The sequence below is a fragment of the Schistocerca nitens genome, chromosome 5 (genome assembly GCF_023898315.1).
Source record: "Schistocerca nitens isolate TAMUIC-IGC-003100 chromosome 5, iqSchNite1.1, whole genome shotgun sequence".
NCBI classification, from domain to species: Eukaryota; Metazoa; Arthropoda; class Insecta; order Orthoptera; family Acrididae; genus Schistocerca; species Schistocerca nitens.
The window spans coordinates 587,276,882-587,297,395 of record NC_064618.1 but is presented as its reverse complement, the minus strand read 5'-3'; the positions used below and the strand labels follow the sequence as shown (position 1 = coordinate 587,297,395).

The 20,514-nt window shown below is 41.9% G+C and overlaps 1 protein-coding gene across 5 annotated transcripts in view; it reads right to left on the bottom strand.

Annotated features, from left to right (window-relative positions):
• LOC126259351 (protein D3-like) overlaps positions 1 to 20,514 on the bottom strand; it is a 73,262-nt gene that overhangs the window by 35,342 nt on the left and 17,406 nt on the right. For all 5 annotated transcript variants that reach the window (XM_049956074.1, XM_049956073.1, XM_049956077.1 and 2 more), the window contains exons 3-4: positions 11,380 to 11,500; positions 11,126 to 11,263 (exon numbers count right to left, since the gene is read on the bottom strand). In XM_049956074.1, coding sequence (XP_049812031.1) covers positions 11,126 to 11,263; positions 11,380 to 11,500 — 259 coding nt within the window. The remainder of the gene's footprint in view (positions 1 to 11,125; positions 11,264 to 11,379; positions 11,501 to 20,514) is intronic.

Here is a 20,514-nt window from a genome sequence, read left to right as displayed (position 1 = left end):
GGCTGAAAACATGATGATAATTATGATGATGATGATGATTAATCACCAAACCGTTTACTTCCATTAAATTAAGCTAGTTAAATATTTTAAATTTCTTTAAAGTATGGGGCTCTTCTTGGCACTGTCTTTCAAGTCATTACTATATTGATGTTCTTAATTACATCTATACTAACTGAACAAATCTGATCTTTACTAAATGTTATCTCCTTTTAATATTGGAGCATGACTGACTGCTTTATTTGTTAGCATCTTATGTCTAATTATTTTAACAAGCATATTTTAGAATATTCCTGAGCCTTGATTGTCAATGTATTTGTGAAGGCAGCTGAAGGGAGGCCATAAACCATCATTCTGCTGTGAAATTCCATGTCATCCATTGTAATGTCTACACCAGTGTAATAAAAATTTGTTCTTAATTGTGTATGTTGTTACAGCTTTTGGATTATTGTAATTATAGTTTAAATAAATGTGTTATTTTTTTACTGACTGGATTTGTGTCCATGATCATTCCACATCCAGACTGTGTGTGTGTAGCACTGTTATTTGATGTTTACAAGTCAGGGTGCTCAGATTTCATCCAGGATCGAACCACAATTATAAATTTACATAACCTGCTTCAAAATGCATTTCTTCCAGAAACGAACATGTTTATTTAGCAGGAAAGAACAATTACAAAGAAAGTACCTCTTCAGAATTGATTCTGGTAAGAGGAAAGTTCACTAAATACAGGAAGACTGTAGTTTCAATTCTGTGTGGCTAATCTCTAGAAACCTCTAAGCAGTACAATCCCATTTTTACATCCCCACATTCTACATTTTTCTGCTTCTTACTTTCATTTTTGTTGGTCCCAACAGAAGTTCTATTCTCCCAATACAATGTTTTCTCGTGCTTTACCATCATAAATGAATCCATGTTACAACATTTCCTGCATTTTAAGTCGTCTTTTATGTTATGAGAACCTACAACATTGATTTTCATTCACATGTCTGCAAAAAGTGGATTCTATTCCAGCTCAAAGTCAGCCTTGGAACAAAGCAGAAAATGCTGACTATATGCAAAGTTATTAATCATTTAACTTTGTGCTAACGTGGTAAGCATGATTTTCACTGTTGGTGTGCTGTGTCAGAGCCACCTGAAAAATAGGTTTGCAGTGTTTGGAAGAGTGGGAAAGTAAGCTGAGTCACTGCCTTAATGATGATGATGATCTAATGATAGTGACTCCAGTAGCAATCTTCTGTCTGCTCACTGTGCATATCACAACAGCCTTAATTTAATTTCAGTCATTTATGCAAATAAACACCGTTTTTTTTTAAGACAGCTCTTTCAATAATGTTCTTTCACAAATCATGATTACCTCCCATGAAATTTGCAAATCTGCACTAGGCATGCAGTCTTAGACTGGTACAACTTGATGTCAGATGAACATTCCTCCTCCAGACGGTCCACAACAACAGTTCTGGCCTCTCTGTCACCCAGGACATCCCTGAGCCGAGTTACCCCTTTGTTGGCAACAACATGTAGATTTCATGCCTCCTGTTGTCTGTTTACTGTACTGCCAACTTCAATATTTTAATCACTATTGTGTTAAAATTTTTATTTACTGTGATTTTAATATGATTAGCAATGATAAGTTTCACATTAGAACATGAATACCTTTTTAATGTGGTTTCATGAAAGACTTATTTCCGTGTTTTATTTGCACCATTTGACATGATCGGGATGAAGAGAGAAACCTGGATGCATCTGTGTATGTCAGCATCTAGCCACTCCTTTGTGACTGATGTTTTGTATACTGCGGAGAGACAAGTAGAGCTAACTGCTGTTCCAATTAATCATTTCAGATTTTTTTAAATAAGCAATATTTAAATTGTTTTAATTTCATATTTTGAACAATATAAAGACAATTACACACTAAGAGTAATTTATTCATTTTGTTTGTTGTGTTTCCTATACTTTCCTGTATTTCACACTTTCCTACATTTGGCACTTTTTTTGTTCAGTCTGCTGACCACTGTAAAGAGGGTGTTTTACTATAGGTTTGAGAAATGCTGCAAGATATTTCACTGCAAGAATGCCACATGGGCAAATTAACACACATACGTACATGCACTATGCCACAAGTTCAAAGTGAAAAGCAAATAGATATACTGTCACAAATACTTTAATACCGCCACAAATATTGTAAAGTAGGGCTAGGATTCTGTCAAAGTGAGCACGTATGAATTAAATGTAAAAGACTTATTCAGCAACTAAACATACTTCTGTTATGTTTGGGCATGTGGTTCCTGCATTCCTATACCAAATCACCATTAAATCTGCACCAATAGCATAGATCTCAAGTCTACATATACACACACGCACAAACTTCAGTACAGTGCACGCACAGTGTACTTTGAACAATATCTATATCTCAGCACATCAAGAAGAATTACTGTAAAAGACATTCTGCATTTTTTTAATCATCCAGCAATGATATTTTCCTGCAGACAAGAGCAACATCTAACAACCAAAAAATGCTATTTAAGTAATAGTATACATCCTAAGAATATGGGTGGTCCTACTGCACTTCTTTTGGACACACACTGCATTTCTTTCACTTCTATTGAGCTTTCGGTTCAGACATTGTCAGTACTTCAAGCCAATTACATACATCTACATTTATACTCCGCAAGCCACCCAACGGTGTGTGGCGGAGGGCACTTTACGTGCCACTGTCATTACCTCCCTTTCCTGTTCCAGTCACGTATGGTTCGTGGGAAGACCGACTGTCTGAAAGCCTCCGTGCGCGCTCTAATCTCTCTAATTTTACATTCGTGATCTCCTCGGGAGGTATAAGTAGGGGGAAGCCATATATTCGATACCTCATACAGAAACGCACCCTCTCGAAACCTGGCGAGCAAGCTACACCGCGATGCAGAGCGCCTCTCTTGCAGAGTCTGCCACTTGAGTTTAATAAACATCTCCGTAACGCTATCACGGTTACCAAATAACCCTGTGACGAAACGCGCCGCTCTTCTTTGGATCTTCTCTATCTCCTCCGTCAACCCGATCTGGTACGAATCCCACACTGATGAGCAATACTCAAGTACAGGTCGAACGAGTGTTTTGTAAGCCACCTCCTTTGTTGATGGGCTACATTTTCTAAGCACTCTCCCAATGAATCTCAACCTGGTACCCACCTTACCAACAATTAATTCTATATGATCATTCCACTTCAAATCGTTCCGCACGCATACTCCCAGATATTTTACAGAAGTAACTGCTACCAGTGTTTGTTCCGCTATCATATAATCATACAATAAAGGATCCTTCTTTCTATGTATTCGCAACACATTACATTTGTCTATGTTAAGGGACAGTTGCCACTCCCTGCACCAAGTGCCTATCCGCTGCAGATCTTCCTGCATTTCGCTACAATTTTCTAATGCTGCAACTTCTCTATATACTATAGCATCATCCGCGAAAAGCTGCATGGAACTTCTGACACTATCTACTAGGTCATTTATACATATTGTGGAAAGCAATGGTCCCATAACACTCCCCTGTGGCACACCAGAGGTTACTTTAATGTCTGTAAACGTCTCTCCATTGAGAACAACATGCTGTGTTCTGTTTGCTAAAAGCTCTTCAATCCAGCCACACAGCTGGTCTGATATTCCGTAGGCTCTTACTTTGTTTATCAGGCGACAGTGCGGAACTGTATCGAATGCCTTCCGGAAGTCAAGAAAAATAGCATCTACCTGGGAGCCTGTATCTAATATTTTCTGGGTCTCATGAACAAATAAAGCGAGTTGGGTCTCACACTTGAGAAGACATTCTTGATTGCCAGATATGGTGTATCACAGAATCACAACACTTGCAAACTACAGACACAGTGTTCCTGCTAAGCTAAGCTAATCAACTATTTGCTAAATAATGTGTTACTGCTGTTTCCTATAACCGTAATGGTTCTTGTAGAAAAACTGCTTATCCTCTAACAGTGTCCATGCATGAGCAATCGCTCTGTAATATTGTGTATCTTTTCTTAGGACTTTAGGGAATTTCACTTAATATTAGTTAAGAAAACGACTATCTATGTAGTAATTTTGATGTAAAATGTAATAAGAAAGCTGTCTGCATCAACTGCTTTTCAAGACTAGGAGCACTTATTTCAGTTTCACAAATCTGTGTATGGGGCAGTCTACTATTGAAATAGTTGCATTTTCCTCATGTGTGAAATACTTTAAACACTAGTTTAATATTTTGGGTTTATATCTGTTGCTTTCAGCTTTGGCGCCAGATGTATCCATGAGTGACTGGATTGAACATTCATTGCTTTTATATTGGACTAGACTTCTACAGGACTTTTCACCAAGCTGTGACTTATCTATAAGCAAAGCCCTTCATGTAGCTGCACAAGTTGGTTTTGCGTGTCCTCCATGAGTTGCCCTACATTCTCTTGTCAAGCAATATCATATCAATTTCTGTTTACATAACATTCAACTACTTAGTGCCAATAACCCAATGTTGGTCCTTGCCTCTTATTACTTGGTATGAATTTTAAGTGGAGCAAAATTAACAGATTAGAGGTATAGAAGAGAATTTTATTGTCTTTTAACATACAATTTCCAGTCATTGGCTTCATGTATGGGAAACTTGGCGAAACACAAAAACTGGTTTACAATTTTTCTTACAGTATCATTAACATAATATACTGTACTGCATATTTAATTAACTAAGTAATTAATAATTATTCTTAGAAAGTAACACCTTTTAAATATTAACAGTTTATGTTTAAAAATGAGATTGACAGGAAGTGTAAAATTGCCAAGCAAGAATGACTACGGGGTAAATGTAAGGATTTAGAGGTGTATTTCACCAGGGTAAAGACAGATACTGCCTACTGCAAAATTTGAAGACATCTTTGGGGAACAGAGAAGCAGCTGCATGAATATCAAGAGCTCAGATCCTAAGCAGACGGGAAAGCTGAAATGTGGAAGGTGGAAGCAGTATATACAGGGTCTATACAAGGGAGATGAACTGGAAAAGCAATATTATAGAAAGAGAAGTGGACGTACACCTGCTCTCTCCTGCTCAAATTTGCAGTTTGTAAGTCATGAATTCTTCTACTGAACAGCAACATTCCTGCACTAGTTTCTCATATAAGACACAGCTTTGGATTACATGTTTTCAATTCCTCATAACTAGAATGTCAGTACTCTGCTCTACAAGAAATATCTGTCTCTTATGTTGGTTGTCTGATAATACTTTCAGCAACACTAATCTTAAACCTAGTTTACATGACGACTTTGGGTTGTGCCACTCATTGAGTGGAATGAGTTGCACGCAAATGGTTTCATATTTGACTGTGGACACAGCAAAACCAGTGTACACTTCAGTTTTGTCGTTTTGTGGGTCCCTGAGTCGTTTCCGAAATGAAAGTTTTTGACAGATGCATGTCGCACGAGTTGTGGTGGAGTTAAAGCTTGTCGTGTGGAATCACTGCATGAGAAAAAAATAAGAAACGTGTTTTGATTTGTGACTGGATGAAGAAAAGACGTCAGCTTGGTTGCTCAGCATCCTTGCTGAAATAATTTGTAATGGAAGACCCAAGAAGTTCTTTTAATACCTTAGAATTTCACCAGAACTGTTAACGTTTCTTCTAAATAGAGTTAATTATGCGATAAGGAATAAAGATATTGTAATGCATGAAGCACTGTCGCCACAACTGAAATTACGTATCACATTGCATGCATTACAATTGAGAACACTCGGCATGCTATGAGATGCGGTTTTAGTTGATGATGAGGCTTTTTCATTAACACCAATAATTATTAACACTAATGATTATTAACACTGACAGCAGTAATCATTTGAAGCAGGCCGCATTAAGAAGAGAATGGTTTGCAAACTACTCTCTTGAAGACAGATCTGTACAGTGGCAGTATTTCAAAATTCAAACAGTCAGCCAACTTGAACAATGTGATTTTAGTCTTGCAGACAAGAGCATTTCTACAGCTAGAAATACATTTGCTTGTATTTTTATTAATTCAGTTGTATATATGCTCCTAATTCAATAAATTTTGCCCTGCAGCTCAGATATTATCGAATTAGCTATGTTCCAATCGCATGTGACAGTCTCAGGAGCAATGGGATGGAAGTGTTGTGTTGTCATTTCATCCCCATCGACGCGCAGGTCAGCAAAGTGGTGTTGTCAGCTTGAAAGACCTGCACCCAGTGACCGGTCTACCCAAAGGGAGGCCCTAGCCACACGACATTTACATTAACTGGCGGACAGCAAAAATTAAATTAGTTATTGATCTTCCCTTCTTTAATCCATATTGTTCTTCCAGGAGTTTTTCTTCAATGAAGGGTCAAACCATACACAACAATTCTTTCATAAAGTTTACCCACTTGAGGTGTTAAAGTGATACCTCTATAATTACAGCATTTCTTTCTATCACCTTTCTTGAAAACTGGGATTCTGATGCCTATTTCCAACCAGTAAGTACTTCCACTTTCTTCCATATCAAGAGTCTGTAGATCCATCGTTTTCCCACAACTTCATGGCTTGGCTCATTTCTCCATTCATTTCATCATCAGCCAATTTTCCACTCTTGATGTACTTCCAGTCATATTCAACATCACTACAAGTTACGTCTATCACAATGTCCCGGTCAAATGGATGTTCTACAGCTCTGTCTTCTAGGGTACACTGTACACAGTTTACATTTATCAGTTCATCAACAAATGACTTTCCAGTTTCTTTGGTCATATCGCCACCTGTAATGAGATTTCCATCATTGTTAAGTACTAGCTATGTTCCTTATCTCTCGTTATTTTTCATCGTCCCATATAGCATTTTCTTATTTTCATTAACACCCCCTCTCGATTCCTCACTCTACTTGTTAATCCACTTCTCTAATTCTTCTGCAACAACTGGTCTTGCTTGATTCTTATGGATTCTGTAGAGTTCCTTATTGTGGTCAGTCCAGTCTATGAAGTGTTTTCTAAACAAGCTGCTCTATTTCAGGACAGCATTTCTTGATCTGCCATTCCACTATAGAGTTTCCTTCAATTTTCTTGGGCCTGTTGTTTGCCCATAGACCTTCCGAGATACAGTAGTAACTATTCCATTCCTCTGCTAATGTTTTTGTATTTGTCCTTTGAAGTGCAGTCTTGATGTTGTCTTTGAACTCTACTACTTTACTACTGGCCTTCAGTTTCCACATCCTGCTTTTTCTTCACCTGTGCCCCAACTACAAAGCTGTACCTCATAAAAAGACAAGGAGCCTATTACCTTCTGGGTTTCGAGGACCACATCCGTTTGACCCTAGAGTATTCTCGTACCAGATCAACACGTCCTCCGAAAATATTTTAGGTTCCTAGCCACAGGCTCTGTGACGCTGGATTAACAAGAAGACCAACAGTTATGACAGGAAGGTAGTGAGTCAAATTCCTATATCCACCAAAATTCCGTAGAACTATTCAATTTCGGCCAATCAAATTTTTGTCCACAGGTACAACTGTCTCCTGCACGAAATAAATATCTATTTCACTGAGAGTTGCTTTCAAAACAACCTGTGTCAAAGTTTCACTAAAAAATACAAAGACTACAAGAAAGCGGGAAGGATAGGAAAGGAGATCAACAAAGTCTTCATTAACCATCTTGACATATGTTTAAATGGTTTATAAGAAACACAAAGCATCTAACTCTGAATGGCCAGATGGAGATTTGAGCTGCAGTGCCTCACCCACTCATTCACCAAATATAATCCAATGGTATTTTATCTCCAAAGCCAATGAGAGAAGGCTGGTTTGCAGAGCTTACTGCAGTATCTAGTTTTCAACTGCATGAATTTAATTACATCTTTCTTTCCTCTGCAACGCCAACCAATAATGTCCACTTTTACATTTCACCTACCATTGTTTGAAGTTTTAGAAGAGGTGGCTTCTGAGCAAGCAGTCATGCTTGTGACACTCCTACATATCTCAGTAGCACTATATGACAGCGTTTTCAAACCATCAATACAAGCTATCTCTTGTGTAATCTGGAATTCAGTCATTATCTTCTACAAGAATACTTAAAATCATATGAATCATCTGCATCTGTCCAGATATCTCCAATTGTATACTGGATAAAGCAATGCCACATCAATGTCAAATAAACTCCAGTGACAGACAGTGTGCCTTCTGTTAAAACCTTGCATTACTCACAATATTTTTAAGCACTATGCCTGTGATTCAATGTGAATACAGTAAATATAAGGACTTCTACATCTACATTTATACTCTACAAACCACCCAATGGTGTGTGGCGGAGGGCACTTTAGGTGCCACTGTCATTACCTCCCTTTCCTGTTCCAGTCGCGTATGGTTTGTGGGAAGTACGACTGCCGTAAAGCCTCTGTGCACGTTCAAATCTCTCTAATTTTACATTCGTGATCTCCTCGGGAGGTGTAAGTAGGGGGAAGCAATATATTCAATACCTCATACAGAAACGCACCCTCTCGAAACCTGGACAGCAAGCTACACCGCGATGCAGAGCGCCTCTCTTGCAGAGTCTGCCACTTGAGTTTGCTAAACATCTCCATAATGCTATCACACTTACCAAATAACCCTGTGACGAAAAGCACCACTCTTCTTTGGATCTTTTCTATCTCCTCCGTCAACCCGATCTGGTACGGATCCCACACTGATGAGCAATAATCAAGTATAGGTCGAACAAGTGTTTTGTAAGCCACCTCCTTTGTTGATGGACTACATTTTCTAAGGACTCTCCCAATGAATCTCAACCTGGTACCCGCCTTACCAACAATTAATTTTATATGATCATTCCACTTCAAATCATTCCGTACGCATACTCCCAGATATTTTACACAAGTAACAGCCACCAGTGTTTGTTCCGCTATCATATAATCATAAAATAAAGGATCCTTCTTTCGATGCATTTGCAATACATTACATTTGTCTATGTTAAGGGTCAGTTGCCACTCCCTGCACCAAGTGCCTATCCGCTGCAGATCTTCCTGCATTTCGCTACAATTTTCTAATGCTGCAACTTCTCTATATACTATAGCATCATCCGCGAAAAGCTGCATGGAACTTCTGACACTATCTACTAGGTCATTTATACATATTGTGGAAAGCAATGGTCCCATAACACTCCCCTGTGGCACACCAGAGGTTACTTTAATGTCTGTAAACGTCTCTCCATTGAGAACAACATGCTGTGTTCTGTTTGCTAAAAGCTCTTCAATCCAGCCACACAGCTGGTCTGATATTCCGTAGGCTCTTACTTTGTTTATCAGGCGACAGTGTGGAGCTGTATCGAACGCCTTCTGGAAGTCAAGGAAAATGGCATCTACCTCGGAGCCTGTATCTAACCACTTGTAGTGGTTGTAGGGGGAACTTGTTAGCAGATAAATATTTCATAAGGAACCTATGTCTGGAAACATACAATTGGCTATCAAATAAGCTTGAAGGTAGTATCACTCTCACATCTCCCATTTCACACTATGCACATAAACTGAGATTAACAAGTGGTCATCGGTTCCTATTGTAATTACATCATCACACCCCATTTTCGCCACACTACAACAATGGCTGCTAGAGGTGGTATGCGCTTTATGCCAGCCAGTCAAGAAATATTTACGGCACAAAGGAACGGCAGACACTGGCATGGCACAAAGGAACTGCAGATGGTGGCTGCGAGTGGACGCTGAATTAAATCTATGAGGAATGTTGAAAATTTGTCCCAGGCAGGAATTCTAACTTGATTCTCCTGCTTACTAGGCAGATTCGCTGACTACTGCATCATCAGGACACAGCAGCAATCGCAACTGCATGGAGTACCTAAGCACGCCTCCCATCAGACCAAAATTCTCAATCCATCCACACACAATCAATATAGCACCCCTTGCCCACTATCCTCATTACTCGTGACATTTTGCTGAGTCCCGTGAGAGTTTGCAGGTGAGATCTCACCCCCACCTTATATATAAGTGGTGTCTGTCCTTATGGACATTTCCAAAAGAGCAGACACCACCTATATTTAAGACATTTAGTTTAAAAAATTTGTTTCAAACATCTCAGTAAAGTCTTCCCCCAGTGTAACTTCTGCCATGCCTACATGACCCAAGCTGGCTGCCTCTCACAACGAAGTCATTCCTGTCCTGTTAAAACTGCCGACAAGTGGCACCTACAGCTCACTGCTGAATTTTCTGGCAAATAGTGTGCATGGAAGGCAGGTCACATGTGCTCACTGGAGGGTTTTGGAGAGCAGAACACAGCAGCTTCACTATAGTGAAATCCTGACTTCAGCCAAAGTAGACATCTCTTGAGCTTTCGAGACTTCAGAGCAGATGGCCTAGTGCTGTCCATCTCTGTCGCTGTTCACTATGACTGGCCACCACCTATATTGATGTAAGCCACCACCCTCCTCAATTTCCCACTCCTTGACTGATGGCCACCCTGCAACTTCTCCTCCCAAGCGTGGGCCCTCATCCATCCCATTACTGAGAATCTACATCCGAAGTTCAATGAATTTGTCTTTTACTTCAAACAGCCAACCCTTCCAACCCCACCCCCTGCCCCCATCCTTGACAGAGGTCACCTCCACTTTCTGGAGGAGGGCCTATACAGGTACATCTGCATCTACGAGGGTTGACTGTGGTGCTCCATGTATGTGCTCCACTCTCAGTTTTCAAAAGGATTTCAAATCCGACAACAATTACTCGAAACTTTGTCCATTCCATGGGCTCCTAGAAAAGCGCACAGGTCAGAACTCATTGCCACTGCTGTGTGCATACTGTGAAACACGAGATTTGAAAGTGATTCAGTCTTCGACTTCTTTTACATCTGAACAGCACATTTCAGGACATGGATTCCTTATCAAAAGTTAATATAGTAATTCCCCCTACAACTCCTAGAAGCCTCTCATAGGGATTGTGAAAGAATAAGCAGCTTCCCATCACTTCAATTATTCATATTGTTTTACTCTCTCTTACAATACTGTTGTTATTACATCTCACCACTCTCCACAACTGTGGTTCATATTTTTGAAGATATGATTTTTCTATGTACGTAAAGGCACAAGTTAACAAAGCCCAAATATTAACATGGCTAAGGTAAAGGTATCACTTACCGCTACCCTTTGGTGGGCCAGAACCAACATACTCGGAAAGTGTCTCTCCAGCACTAATATTTGAGCCTGGAATGTTGACCACAAGCCAATGATGCCACTCACGATTTTTTGGGTCCTTTCGGCTTGGAGCATCTGGGTCTGAAACAGTTTCACATCAAAAAAGATCATAGTTATTCTGTCTTGAGCAATAGAAGACTACAACACAAAAACATTTTGAAATATTTACGCCCGAGGTCCGAGACATGGTGGCATACCTGTCATACAAAGAGTGTAAAAAGCTCCTTCCTCTGCTTGCCAGGTAACAGTTGGCATATCCTTAACTTGAGTTGGTGTCAGTTCATTTCCCAGGTTAACTTTGTGTGAACCATAAGCCACCTACAAAGAAAGATGCTAATCAGTCCTGAAAGATCTTCTTGATCGCATCATAATATAAAGCTTCAAATAAAAACTAAAAAGGTACAAGACGTGAAAGTATTAGTCAATAAAATAAACAAAACTTGATACAAATACACAAAATTTCAATGACACGGTCCATATTAGGCAATATCCGGAAACTTACAAAAATGTAAAAATAGTGGCCACACCAAAAGCAAGCAAAGATATATCGCCACCTAAAGAATTATTGACCAATAAATCAACTGGTAGTCATCTAAAAACTACTTGGTAATCTATATTTGTAGAGACTACTGTGCACACACAAGCAGATATACTCTCCACTAGGAATCTGTCATGTGCCGGTGTGGGCATTCCACAACTTCTCAAAGTGTGGGGCCAGTGGAGAAGGTTAGGAACACACACGCATACTGGGAATTTTTCAGCTACATCATCCTGGGTGTATCTCAAGTTTTGGACTCCTCTTCAAACTTTTGGATTGCAGTGTATCAGTATCACACATTCCCCACACGTACGACGTGCTATCCAAAATTTTTGGGACTGGTTCTGCCATATGTTGAAAACCTTACCTTTGGGCTAGTGGTCACGATCACCCTCGAAGTAGTTCCCATCCACACGTACACACCGGTCCCAGCACTTCTGCCACCGCTGAAATGTTTTCTGGAAGTCCTGTTCTTTGAGGGTGTTTATCATCACCAGCGATGCTTCTTGAATCCCCTCTAGAGTGTCGAAACGACAGCCTTTCAACTTGAGTTTCAGTTTTGGGAATAGAGTGAAGTCGCAAGGTGCCAAATCTGGCGAGTACGATGGGTGGGATACAACTTCCATGTTGTTTTTTGCCAAAAAGATCCTGGTGAGCAAGGACATGTGACAAGGCACATTGTCATGATGCAGCAGCCAGTTCCCCTGACGCCAAAGTTCGGGCCGTCGTCGCCACACATTTTCACGGAGCGGTCACAAAATGTCACAGTAGTACATGGAATTCACTGTTTGGTTGGGTGGGATGAACTCTTTGTGCACAATTCCCTCGGTATCAAAGAAAACGATTATCATGTTCTTCACTTTGCTCTTCACCTGTCTCACTTTCTTGGGTCTTGGAGAGCCCGGGCTCTTCCACTGGGATGATTGTTGCTTTGTCTCTGGGTCATAACCGTAAATTCAGCTCTCGCCACTGGTGATAACCCGTGACAAGAAGGATGGATAATCAGAGGGGGTCTGACGAAGGTCCGTGCACACTTCAATACGCTGTGCCTTCTGATCAGCAGTCAAGATCCTTGGCACAAATTTTGCGGCGATACAATGCATGCCAAAGCCATCAGTCAACATTCGTTTAATTGTCCCATAACCAATAACCACTTGACCTGCAAGGTCATGAATGGTTCGACATCGATCCGCACGAACCAACTGTTGAAGTTTGGTGAAAATGTCTGGTGTTGTGCAGCTAACGCACCTTCCAGTGTGAGCATCATCTTCAACATCTGTACAGCCAGCCCTGAACCAAACATGCCACTCAAACACACATGTACGGCTCATGCTCTGTCCCCCAAACACTTGTTGTATCATTGCAAGGGTCTCTGTAGCACTTTTCCCAAGATTCGCACAGAATTTGATACACATGCACTGTTCTGTTCGCGGATCCATCGTAAAATCGCCACACACCAAAAACAGAGTATTATGGAAATCGCTGTGGACATGCAACACGTCCTCCCAGCTGAATGCCAGTCCGCACACTGACTCATCAGATATGCAGCTCTCACCACCTAGCGGTGCAAAGATCTACTACTAATACTACTACTACTTTCCAGATGGCAGCATCAGTCCCAAAAATTTTATATTCCGCCTCATATATCCAAGCACAGGATCCCTTCATATTGCAACATCAATGCTGGTGCAATTAGACCAACTCTTTTCAGCCAATGCAGGTAAAAGCCAAGGTATTAATATGTGGAACACACCATCCGACCTAAAAACTGTCACAGTTTATGAAAACCCAAGACAATGGAGTAGTAGTACATGAATCTTGCAGTCATGCTGTACATTTAGTTAACATGGTGTCAGCATGGGGCATGTACTGATTGCCTCAATTTCTGATAATTTTAAAATTAGGGAGGCCAGAGCTAACGTAGTTATGTATATAACTGATTGACCAATTCATACATTATAACAGGTACTTATTTACAGTTGTTGAAGCTATTAAAATATGTTGTTGTTGTTGTTGTTGTTGTTGTTGTTGTGGTCTTCAGTCCAAAGACTGGTTTGATGCAGCTCTCCATGCTACTCTATCCTGTGCAAGCCTCTTCATCTGTGAATAACTACTGCAACCGACATCCTTCTGAATCTGCTTACTGTATTCCCCTCTCAGTCTCCCTATACAATTTTTACCAACCACACTTCCATCCAGTACTAAATTGGCGATCCCTTGTCCCGGAATGTGCCATATCAGTATATCACTTCTAGTCAGGTAGTGCCAAAAATTTCTAGTCTCCCCAATTATATTCAGTACTTCGTCATTAATTTCATAACGTATCTTGGTCTCCCTCTACGATTTTTACTCTCACGCTGCCCTCCATTACTAAATTGGTGATCCCTTGATGCCTCTGAACATGTCCTACCAACCGATCCCTTCTTCTAGTCAAGTTGTGCCATAAACTTCTCTTCTCCCGGATCCTATTCAATACCTTCTCATTAGTTATGAGATCTACCCATCTAATCTTCAACATTCTTCTGTAGCACCACGTTTTGAAAGCATCTATTCTCTTCTTATCTAAACTATTTATCGTCCATGTTTCAATTCCACACATGGCTACACTCCATACAAATACTTTCAGAAACGACTTCCTGACACTTAAATCTATACTCGATGTTAACAAATTTCTCTTCTTCAGAAAGACTTTCCTTGCCATTGCCAGTCTACATTTTATATCCTCTCTACTTCAACGATCATCAGTTATTTTGCTCCCCAAATAGCAAAACTCCTTTACTACTTTAAGTGTCTCATTTCCTAATCTAATTCCCTCAGCATCACCAGACTTAATTCGACTACATTCCATTATCCTCGTTTTGCATTTGTTGATGTTCATCTTATATCCTCCTTTCAAGGCACTATCTATTCCGTTCAACTGCTCTTCCAAGTCCTTTGCTGTCTCTGACAGAATTACAATGTCATCGGTGAACCTCAAAGTTTTTTATTTCTTCTCCATGGATTTTTATTCCTACTCCGAATTTCTTTTGTTTCCTTTACTGCTTGATCAATATACAGATTGAATATCATCAGGGATAGGCTACAGCCTTGTCTCACTCCCTTCCCAACCACTGCGTCCCTAACATGCCCCTCGACTCTGATGACTGCCATCTAGTTTCCGTACAAACCCTAATAGCCTTTCACTCCCTGTATTTTACCCCTGCCAACTTCAGAATTTGATAGACAACATTGTCAAAAGCTTTCTCTACATCTACAGATGCTGGAAACATAGGTTTGCCTTTCCTTAATCTATTTTCTAAGATAAATCATAGGGTCAGTATTGCCTCATGTGTTCCAACATTTCTACGGAATCCAAACTGATCTTCCCCGAGATAGGCTTCTACCAGTTTTTACATTCGTCTGTAAAGAATTCGTATTAGTATTTTGCAGCTGTGGCTTATTAAACTGATAGTTCAGTTATTTTCACGTCTGTCAACCACTGCTTTCTTGGGTTTGGAATTATTATATTCTTCTTGAAGTCTGAGGGTATTTTGCCTGTCTCATACATCTTTCTCACTAGATGGTAGAGTTTCGTTAGGGCTGGCTCTCCCAAAGCTGTCAGTAGTTCTAATGGAATGTTGTCTACTCTTGGGGCCTTGTTTTGACTTAGGGCTTTCAGTGCTCTGTCAAACTCTTCACGCAGTATCATATCTCCTATTTCATCTTTACTACATTCTCTTCCATTTCTATAATATTGTCCTCAATAACATCGGCCTTGTATAGACCTTCTATATACTCCTTCCACTTTTCTGCTTTCCCTTCTTTGCTTAGAACTGGGTTGCCATCTGAGCTCTTGATATTCATACAAGTGGTTCTCTTTTCTCCAAAGGTCTCTTTAATTTTACTGTAGGCAGTATCTATCTCACCCCTAGTGAGATAAGCCTCTACATCCTTACATTTGTCCTCTAGCCATCCCTGCTTAGCCATTTTGCACTTCCTGTCGATCTCATTTTTGAGACGTTTGTATTCCTTTTTGCCTGCTTCATTTACTGCATTTTTATATTTTCTCATTTCATCAATTAAATTCAATATTTCTTCTGTTACCCAAGGATTTCTACTAGCCCTCGTCTTTTTACCTACTTGATCCTCTGCTGCCTTCACTACTCCAGCCCTTCAAAGCTACCCATTCTTCTTCTACTGTATTTCTTTCCCCCATTCCTGTCAATTGTTCCCTTACGCTCTCCCTGAAACTCTGTACAACCGCTGGTTCTTTCAGTTTATCCAGGTCCCATGTCCTCAAATTGCAGTTTCTTCAGTTTTAATCTACAGTTCATAGCCAATAGATTGTGGTCAGAGTCCACATCTGCCCCTGGAAATGTCTTACAATTTAAAACCTGGTTTCTGAATCTTTGTCTTACCACTATATAATCTGAGACCTTCCAGTATCTCCAGGCCTATTCGAAGTATACAACCTTCTTGCATGATTCTTGAACCAAGTGTTAGCTATGATTAAGTTATGCTCTGTGCACAATTCTACCAGGCGGCTTCCTCTTTCATTCCTTACTCCCATTCCATATTCACCTACTACGTTTTCTTCTCTACCTTTTCCTACTGTCGAATTTCAGTCATGCATGACTATTAAATTTTCGTCTCCCTTCACTATCTGAATTATTTATTTTATCTCGTCATACATTTCATCAACCTCTTCGTCACCTGTGGAGCTAGTTGGCATATAAACTTGTACTACTGTGGTAGGCATGAGCTTCGTATCTATCTTGGCCACAGAAATTTGTTCACTATGCTGTTTGTAGTAGCTTACTCTCATTCCTATATTCTTATTCATTTTTAAACCTACTCCTGCATTACCCCTATTTGATTTTGTATTTATAACCCTGTATTCACCTGACCAGAAGTCTTGTTCCTCCTGCCACTGAACTTCACTAATTCCCACTATATCAAACTTCAACCTATCCATTTCCTTTCTTAAATTTTCTAACCTACCTGCGCGATTAAGGGACCTGTCATTCCACGCTCTGATCCATAGAACGCCAGCTTTCTTTCTCCTGATAACGTCCTCCTGAGTAGTCCCCACACGGAGATCCGAATGGGGGACTTTTTTACCTCCAGAATATTTTACCCAAGAGGATGCCGCCATCATTCAACCATACAGTATATTAAAATATAAAAAATAAAAATCTGAGTGAAAAGTCCAACAATCCACTGTAGCTCTTTTTATTTAGGTCTGCTTAAATAAAAACACTACAACAGGTAATTGGAATTTTGGTTGGTTGGTTGGTTGTTTGAGGTTTAAGGGACCAAACAGCAAGGTCATCAGTCCCTTGTTTCAAATATACTCCATTCTGCTAACGGGACATCTCAGAAAAGTCAGAACAATAAAACGGAAAAAGGGAAAAACGTAAAAGGGCAGTCACGTTGTCATTGGTAAAAAACAAATGAGGGAAGTCGGCAAGAGAACGAACCCAACACTATGCTGAAGCAGCATAAGCAAGACCACCTGTGACTTAAAAGGTACAACTGCTATAATGCAGAAAGAACGTATGGGAATGGAAAGACTAACCAAGCCTTTTTAAAAAAAAAAAAAAAAAAAAAAAAAAAAAAAAAATGTAAAAACAGAGTAAAAGGGGAAGAAAAGAGGATTCCAGTCAGGGAGGTGAATCGGGAATCTCTGAACACTGCCTACAGTGGGAGACACCCAAACACTCACCGCCCTGCCCCAACACCAGAGAGAGATTAAAAACCTTAAAACTGAGAATAAAAACCACTCTCCCGGAGGAAACCGAGAACCAGAGAGACCATCCGGGAATCGTCAGCGAACATCAAAGGTAAAGTGTGGGGGAGTCTGTACTTAGCACGCAGAGCCAAAAGAAGGGGGCATTCAACCAAAATGTGGGCCACTGACTGGAAGGCTCCACAACCACATAGCGGGGGTGGCTCATCACGCAAAAGAAAACCATGGGTCAGCCTGGTATGGCCAATGCGGAGACGACACAGTGTGGTCGAGTCCTTTCGGGAGAGGCGAAAGGAAGAACGCCATGGGCCTGGTGTCACCTTAATTGCACGAAGTTTATTAGACAGTGGAGTAGCCTCCCAAGAATTGGCCCATGACTGTGCGAAGTGGGTTTTGATGTGAAGCCGTAAATCCGCTGCAGGAGGGGTTACAGAAAACGGGGGGTAAGTAACTGCTCCACCAGCCAAACGATCAGCGAGCTCATTTCCCGGGATACCCACATGGCCAGGGACCCATAGGAAGTCAATGGAACAAGCAGCACGGTAAATATCAGCGAGATGGTCATGGATGGCACAGACCAAGGGATGGCGCGAAAAACACCGGTCAATAGCAAGAAGGCCACTCATCGAGTCCGTACATAACAAAACGCGGTTGTGTTGGGATTGTTTAATAAAGGTAAGGGCCCGGGAAATTGCCATCAATTCCGCAGTAAACACCCCACATGTAGGTGGCAGCAGATGATTATCCGTTCCAACAGAGGACGTGAAGGCATACCCAACATGATCAGCAGATTTAGAGCCATCAGTGTAAAAAACAACAGCATCCCGAAACTCCCATAACATTTGGCGGAAAAAGGAACGGAACATCACCGGGGGGATGGAATCTTTCGAACCGTGGCGGAGATCCATCCGAATCCGAGGCCGAGGAACTAACCAAGGAGGGGTGGAGCGGAGGGAGCGAGGAAGACAGGACAAAGAAGGAAGCTGAAAATCACGGTAAAGAGACGCAAGGCGCAGCCCAACCGGTAAACCCGCCCGAGGGCGGGAGTCGGGTGGGCGACGTCCATGGTCTGGGAACAGGATAGAATAGGAAGGATGAGTGGGAGAAGAACGGATAGTGAGGGCATAAGACACCAGAAGCTGGGACCGCCGAACAGAAAGGGGGGGATCCCAGCTTCAACCAGGAGACTATCAACAGGGCTAGTAGGGAAGGCACCGGTGGCCAAACGGATACCACGATGGTGGACTGGATCCAGCACGTGCAGTGTGGAAGGAGCAGCTGAACCATAAACTTGACAACCATAGTCCAAACGAGACAGAACTAGAGCACGATAAAGACGGAGGAGGAGGGAACGGTCCGCACCCCAAGAGGAGTGGGCAAGGAAGCGAAGGACATTGAGTTTATGGAAACATCCTACCTTCAGGAGTCTGATATGGGGCAGCCAAGTGAGCTTGTTGTCGAAAAGAAGACCCAGGAAACGAAACTGTGGAACCACAGGCAATCTTTGTGCAGCGAGATAGAGCTCTGGATCAGGGTGGACCGTAGTACGGCGACAGAAGTGGACCACCCGCGATTTTAAAGGAGAGAATTGAAACCCGTGTGAGAGGGTCCATGCAGAGGCACGCCGTATAGCCACCTGGAGCTGCCGTTCTGCAGATGCCATCGAGGAGGAACTAACCCAAATGCAGAAATCATCCACATACAGGGCAGGGGCGACCAAGGGACAGACAGAGGCCACAAGTCCATCGATAGCAATGAGGAAAAGAAGGACACTCAAGACAGAACCCTGTGGGATGCCCGTCTCCTGGGTCCGTGGAGAACTAAAAGCAGTACCAACTCGAACTCTGAATGACCGATGGAATAGGAACTGGCGGATAAAAATCGGGAGTGGGCCCCGAAGACCCCACTGATGAAGGGTTAGTAAGATGTGATGGCGCCAGGCCGTGTCATAGGCCTTGCGAAGGTCAAAAAACACAGCAACCAAATGGCGGCGCTGGGAAAAAGCCTGCCGAACTGCGGATTCCAAGCGAAGTAAATGATCGATTGGAGATCGTCCCTCTCGAAAGCCACACTGGTAAGGGGACAACAGATCCCGAGATTCGAGGACCCAAGTGAGCCGAAGGGCTACCATCCGTTCAAGTAACTTACAAACAACATTGGTCAAACTAATTGGCCGATAGCTGTCAACAGATAGGGGGTTCTTACCAGGCTTAAGGACAGGAACCACAATGCTATCCCTCCACTGAGAAGGGAAGTCACCCTGGAGCCAGATACGGTTAAACACCCGAAGAAGATGTTGCCGTTGTGGAGCACTGAGATGTTGAAGCAGTTGGTTATGAATGGAATCTGGGCCAGGGGCCGTATCATGAGAAGAAGATAGAGCAGAAAGAAATTCCCATTCGGTAAAAGGTTCGTTGTAAGATGCTGACTCACAAGTGGTGAAACATAAGATGAGAGCTTCAGCCCGCTGTTTTTGATGAAGGAAAGCAGCTGGATAGGAGGCTGACGCTGATGCCACTGCAAAATGGGTCGCAAGATGTTCTGCGAGAACTAATGGGTCCGTACAAATGCCATCTGGGAGGTGAAGGCCTGGGAGGGTGGACTGCCGATGGCAACCTTGGAGAGAGCGAAGTGTAGCCCATACCCGTGACAGAGGGACAGTGGAACCAAGGGAAGAAGCGAATCGTTCCCAACATATCCGCTTGCTCTGTTTGATTAAATAACGGGCTTTAGCGCGAAGGCGTTTAAAGGTAGTAACGCTCGCGACGGATGGATGCCTCTTAAAGTGTTGCAAAGCTCGACGGCGATCACGGATGGCAATGGCAATGGCCGTACTCCACCACGGGACTTGCCGGCGACGAAATGGTCCAGATGAGCGCGGGACAGCAAGGTTAGCAGCGTGAACAATCGCGTCAGACACGTCACGGAGGACGTCATCAATACAACCCGACAAAGAGGGAGAAAACTCGACCTGTGCAGTGTATAGAGGCCAATCGGCACGGTGGAAAGACCAACGAGGTAACCTGTCCATCGGGGAGCGGGAAGAGAGCGTGATAATCAACGGGA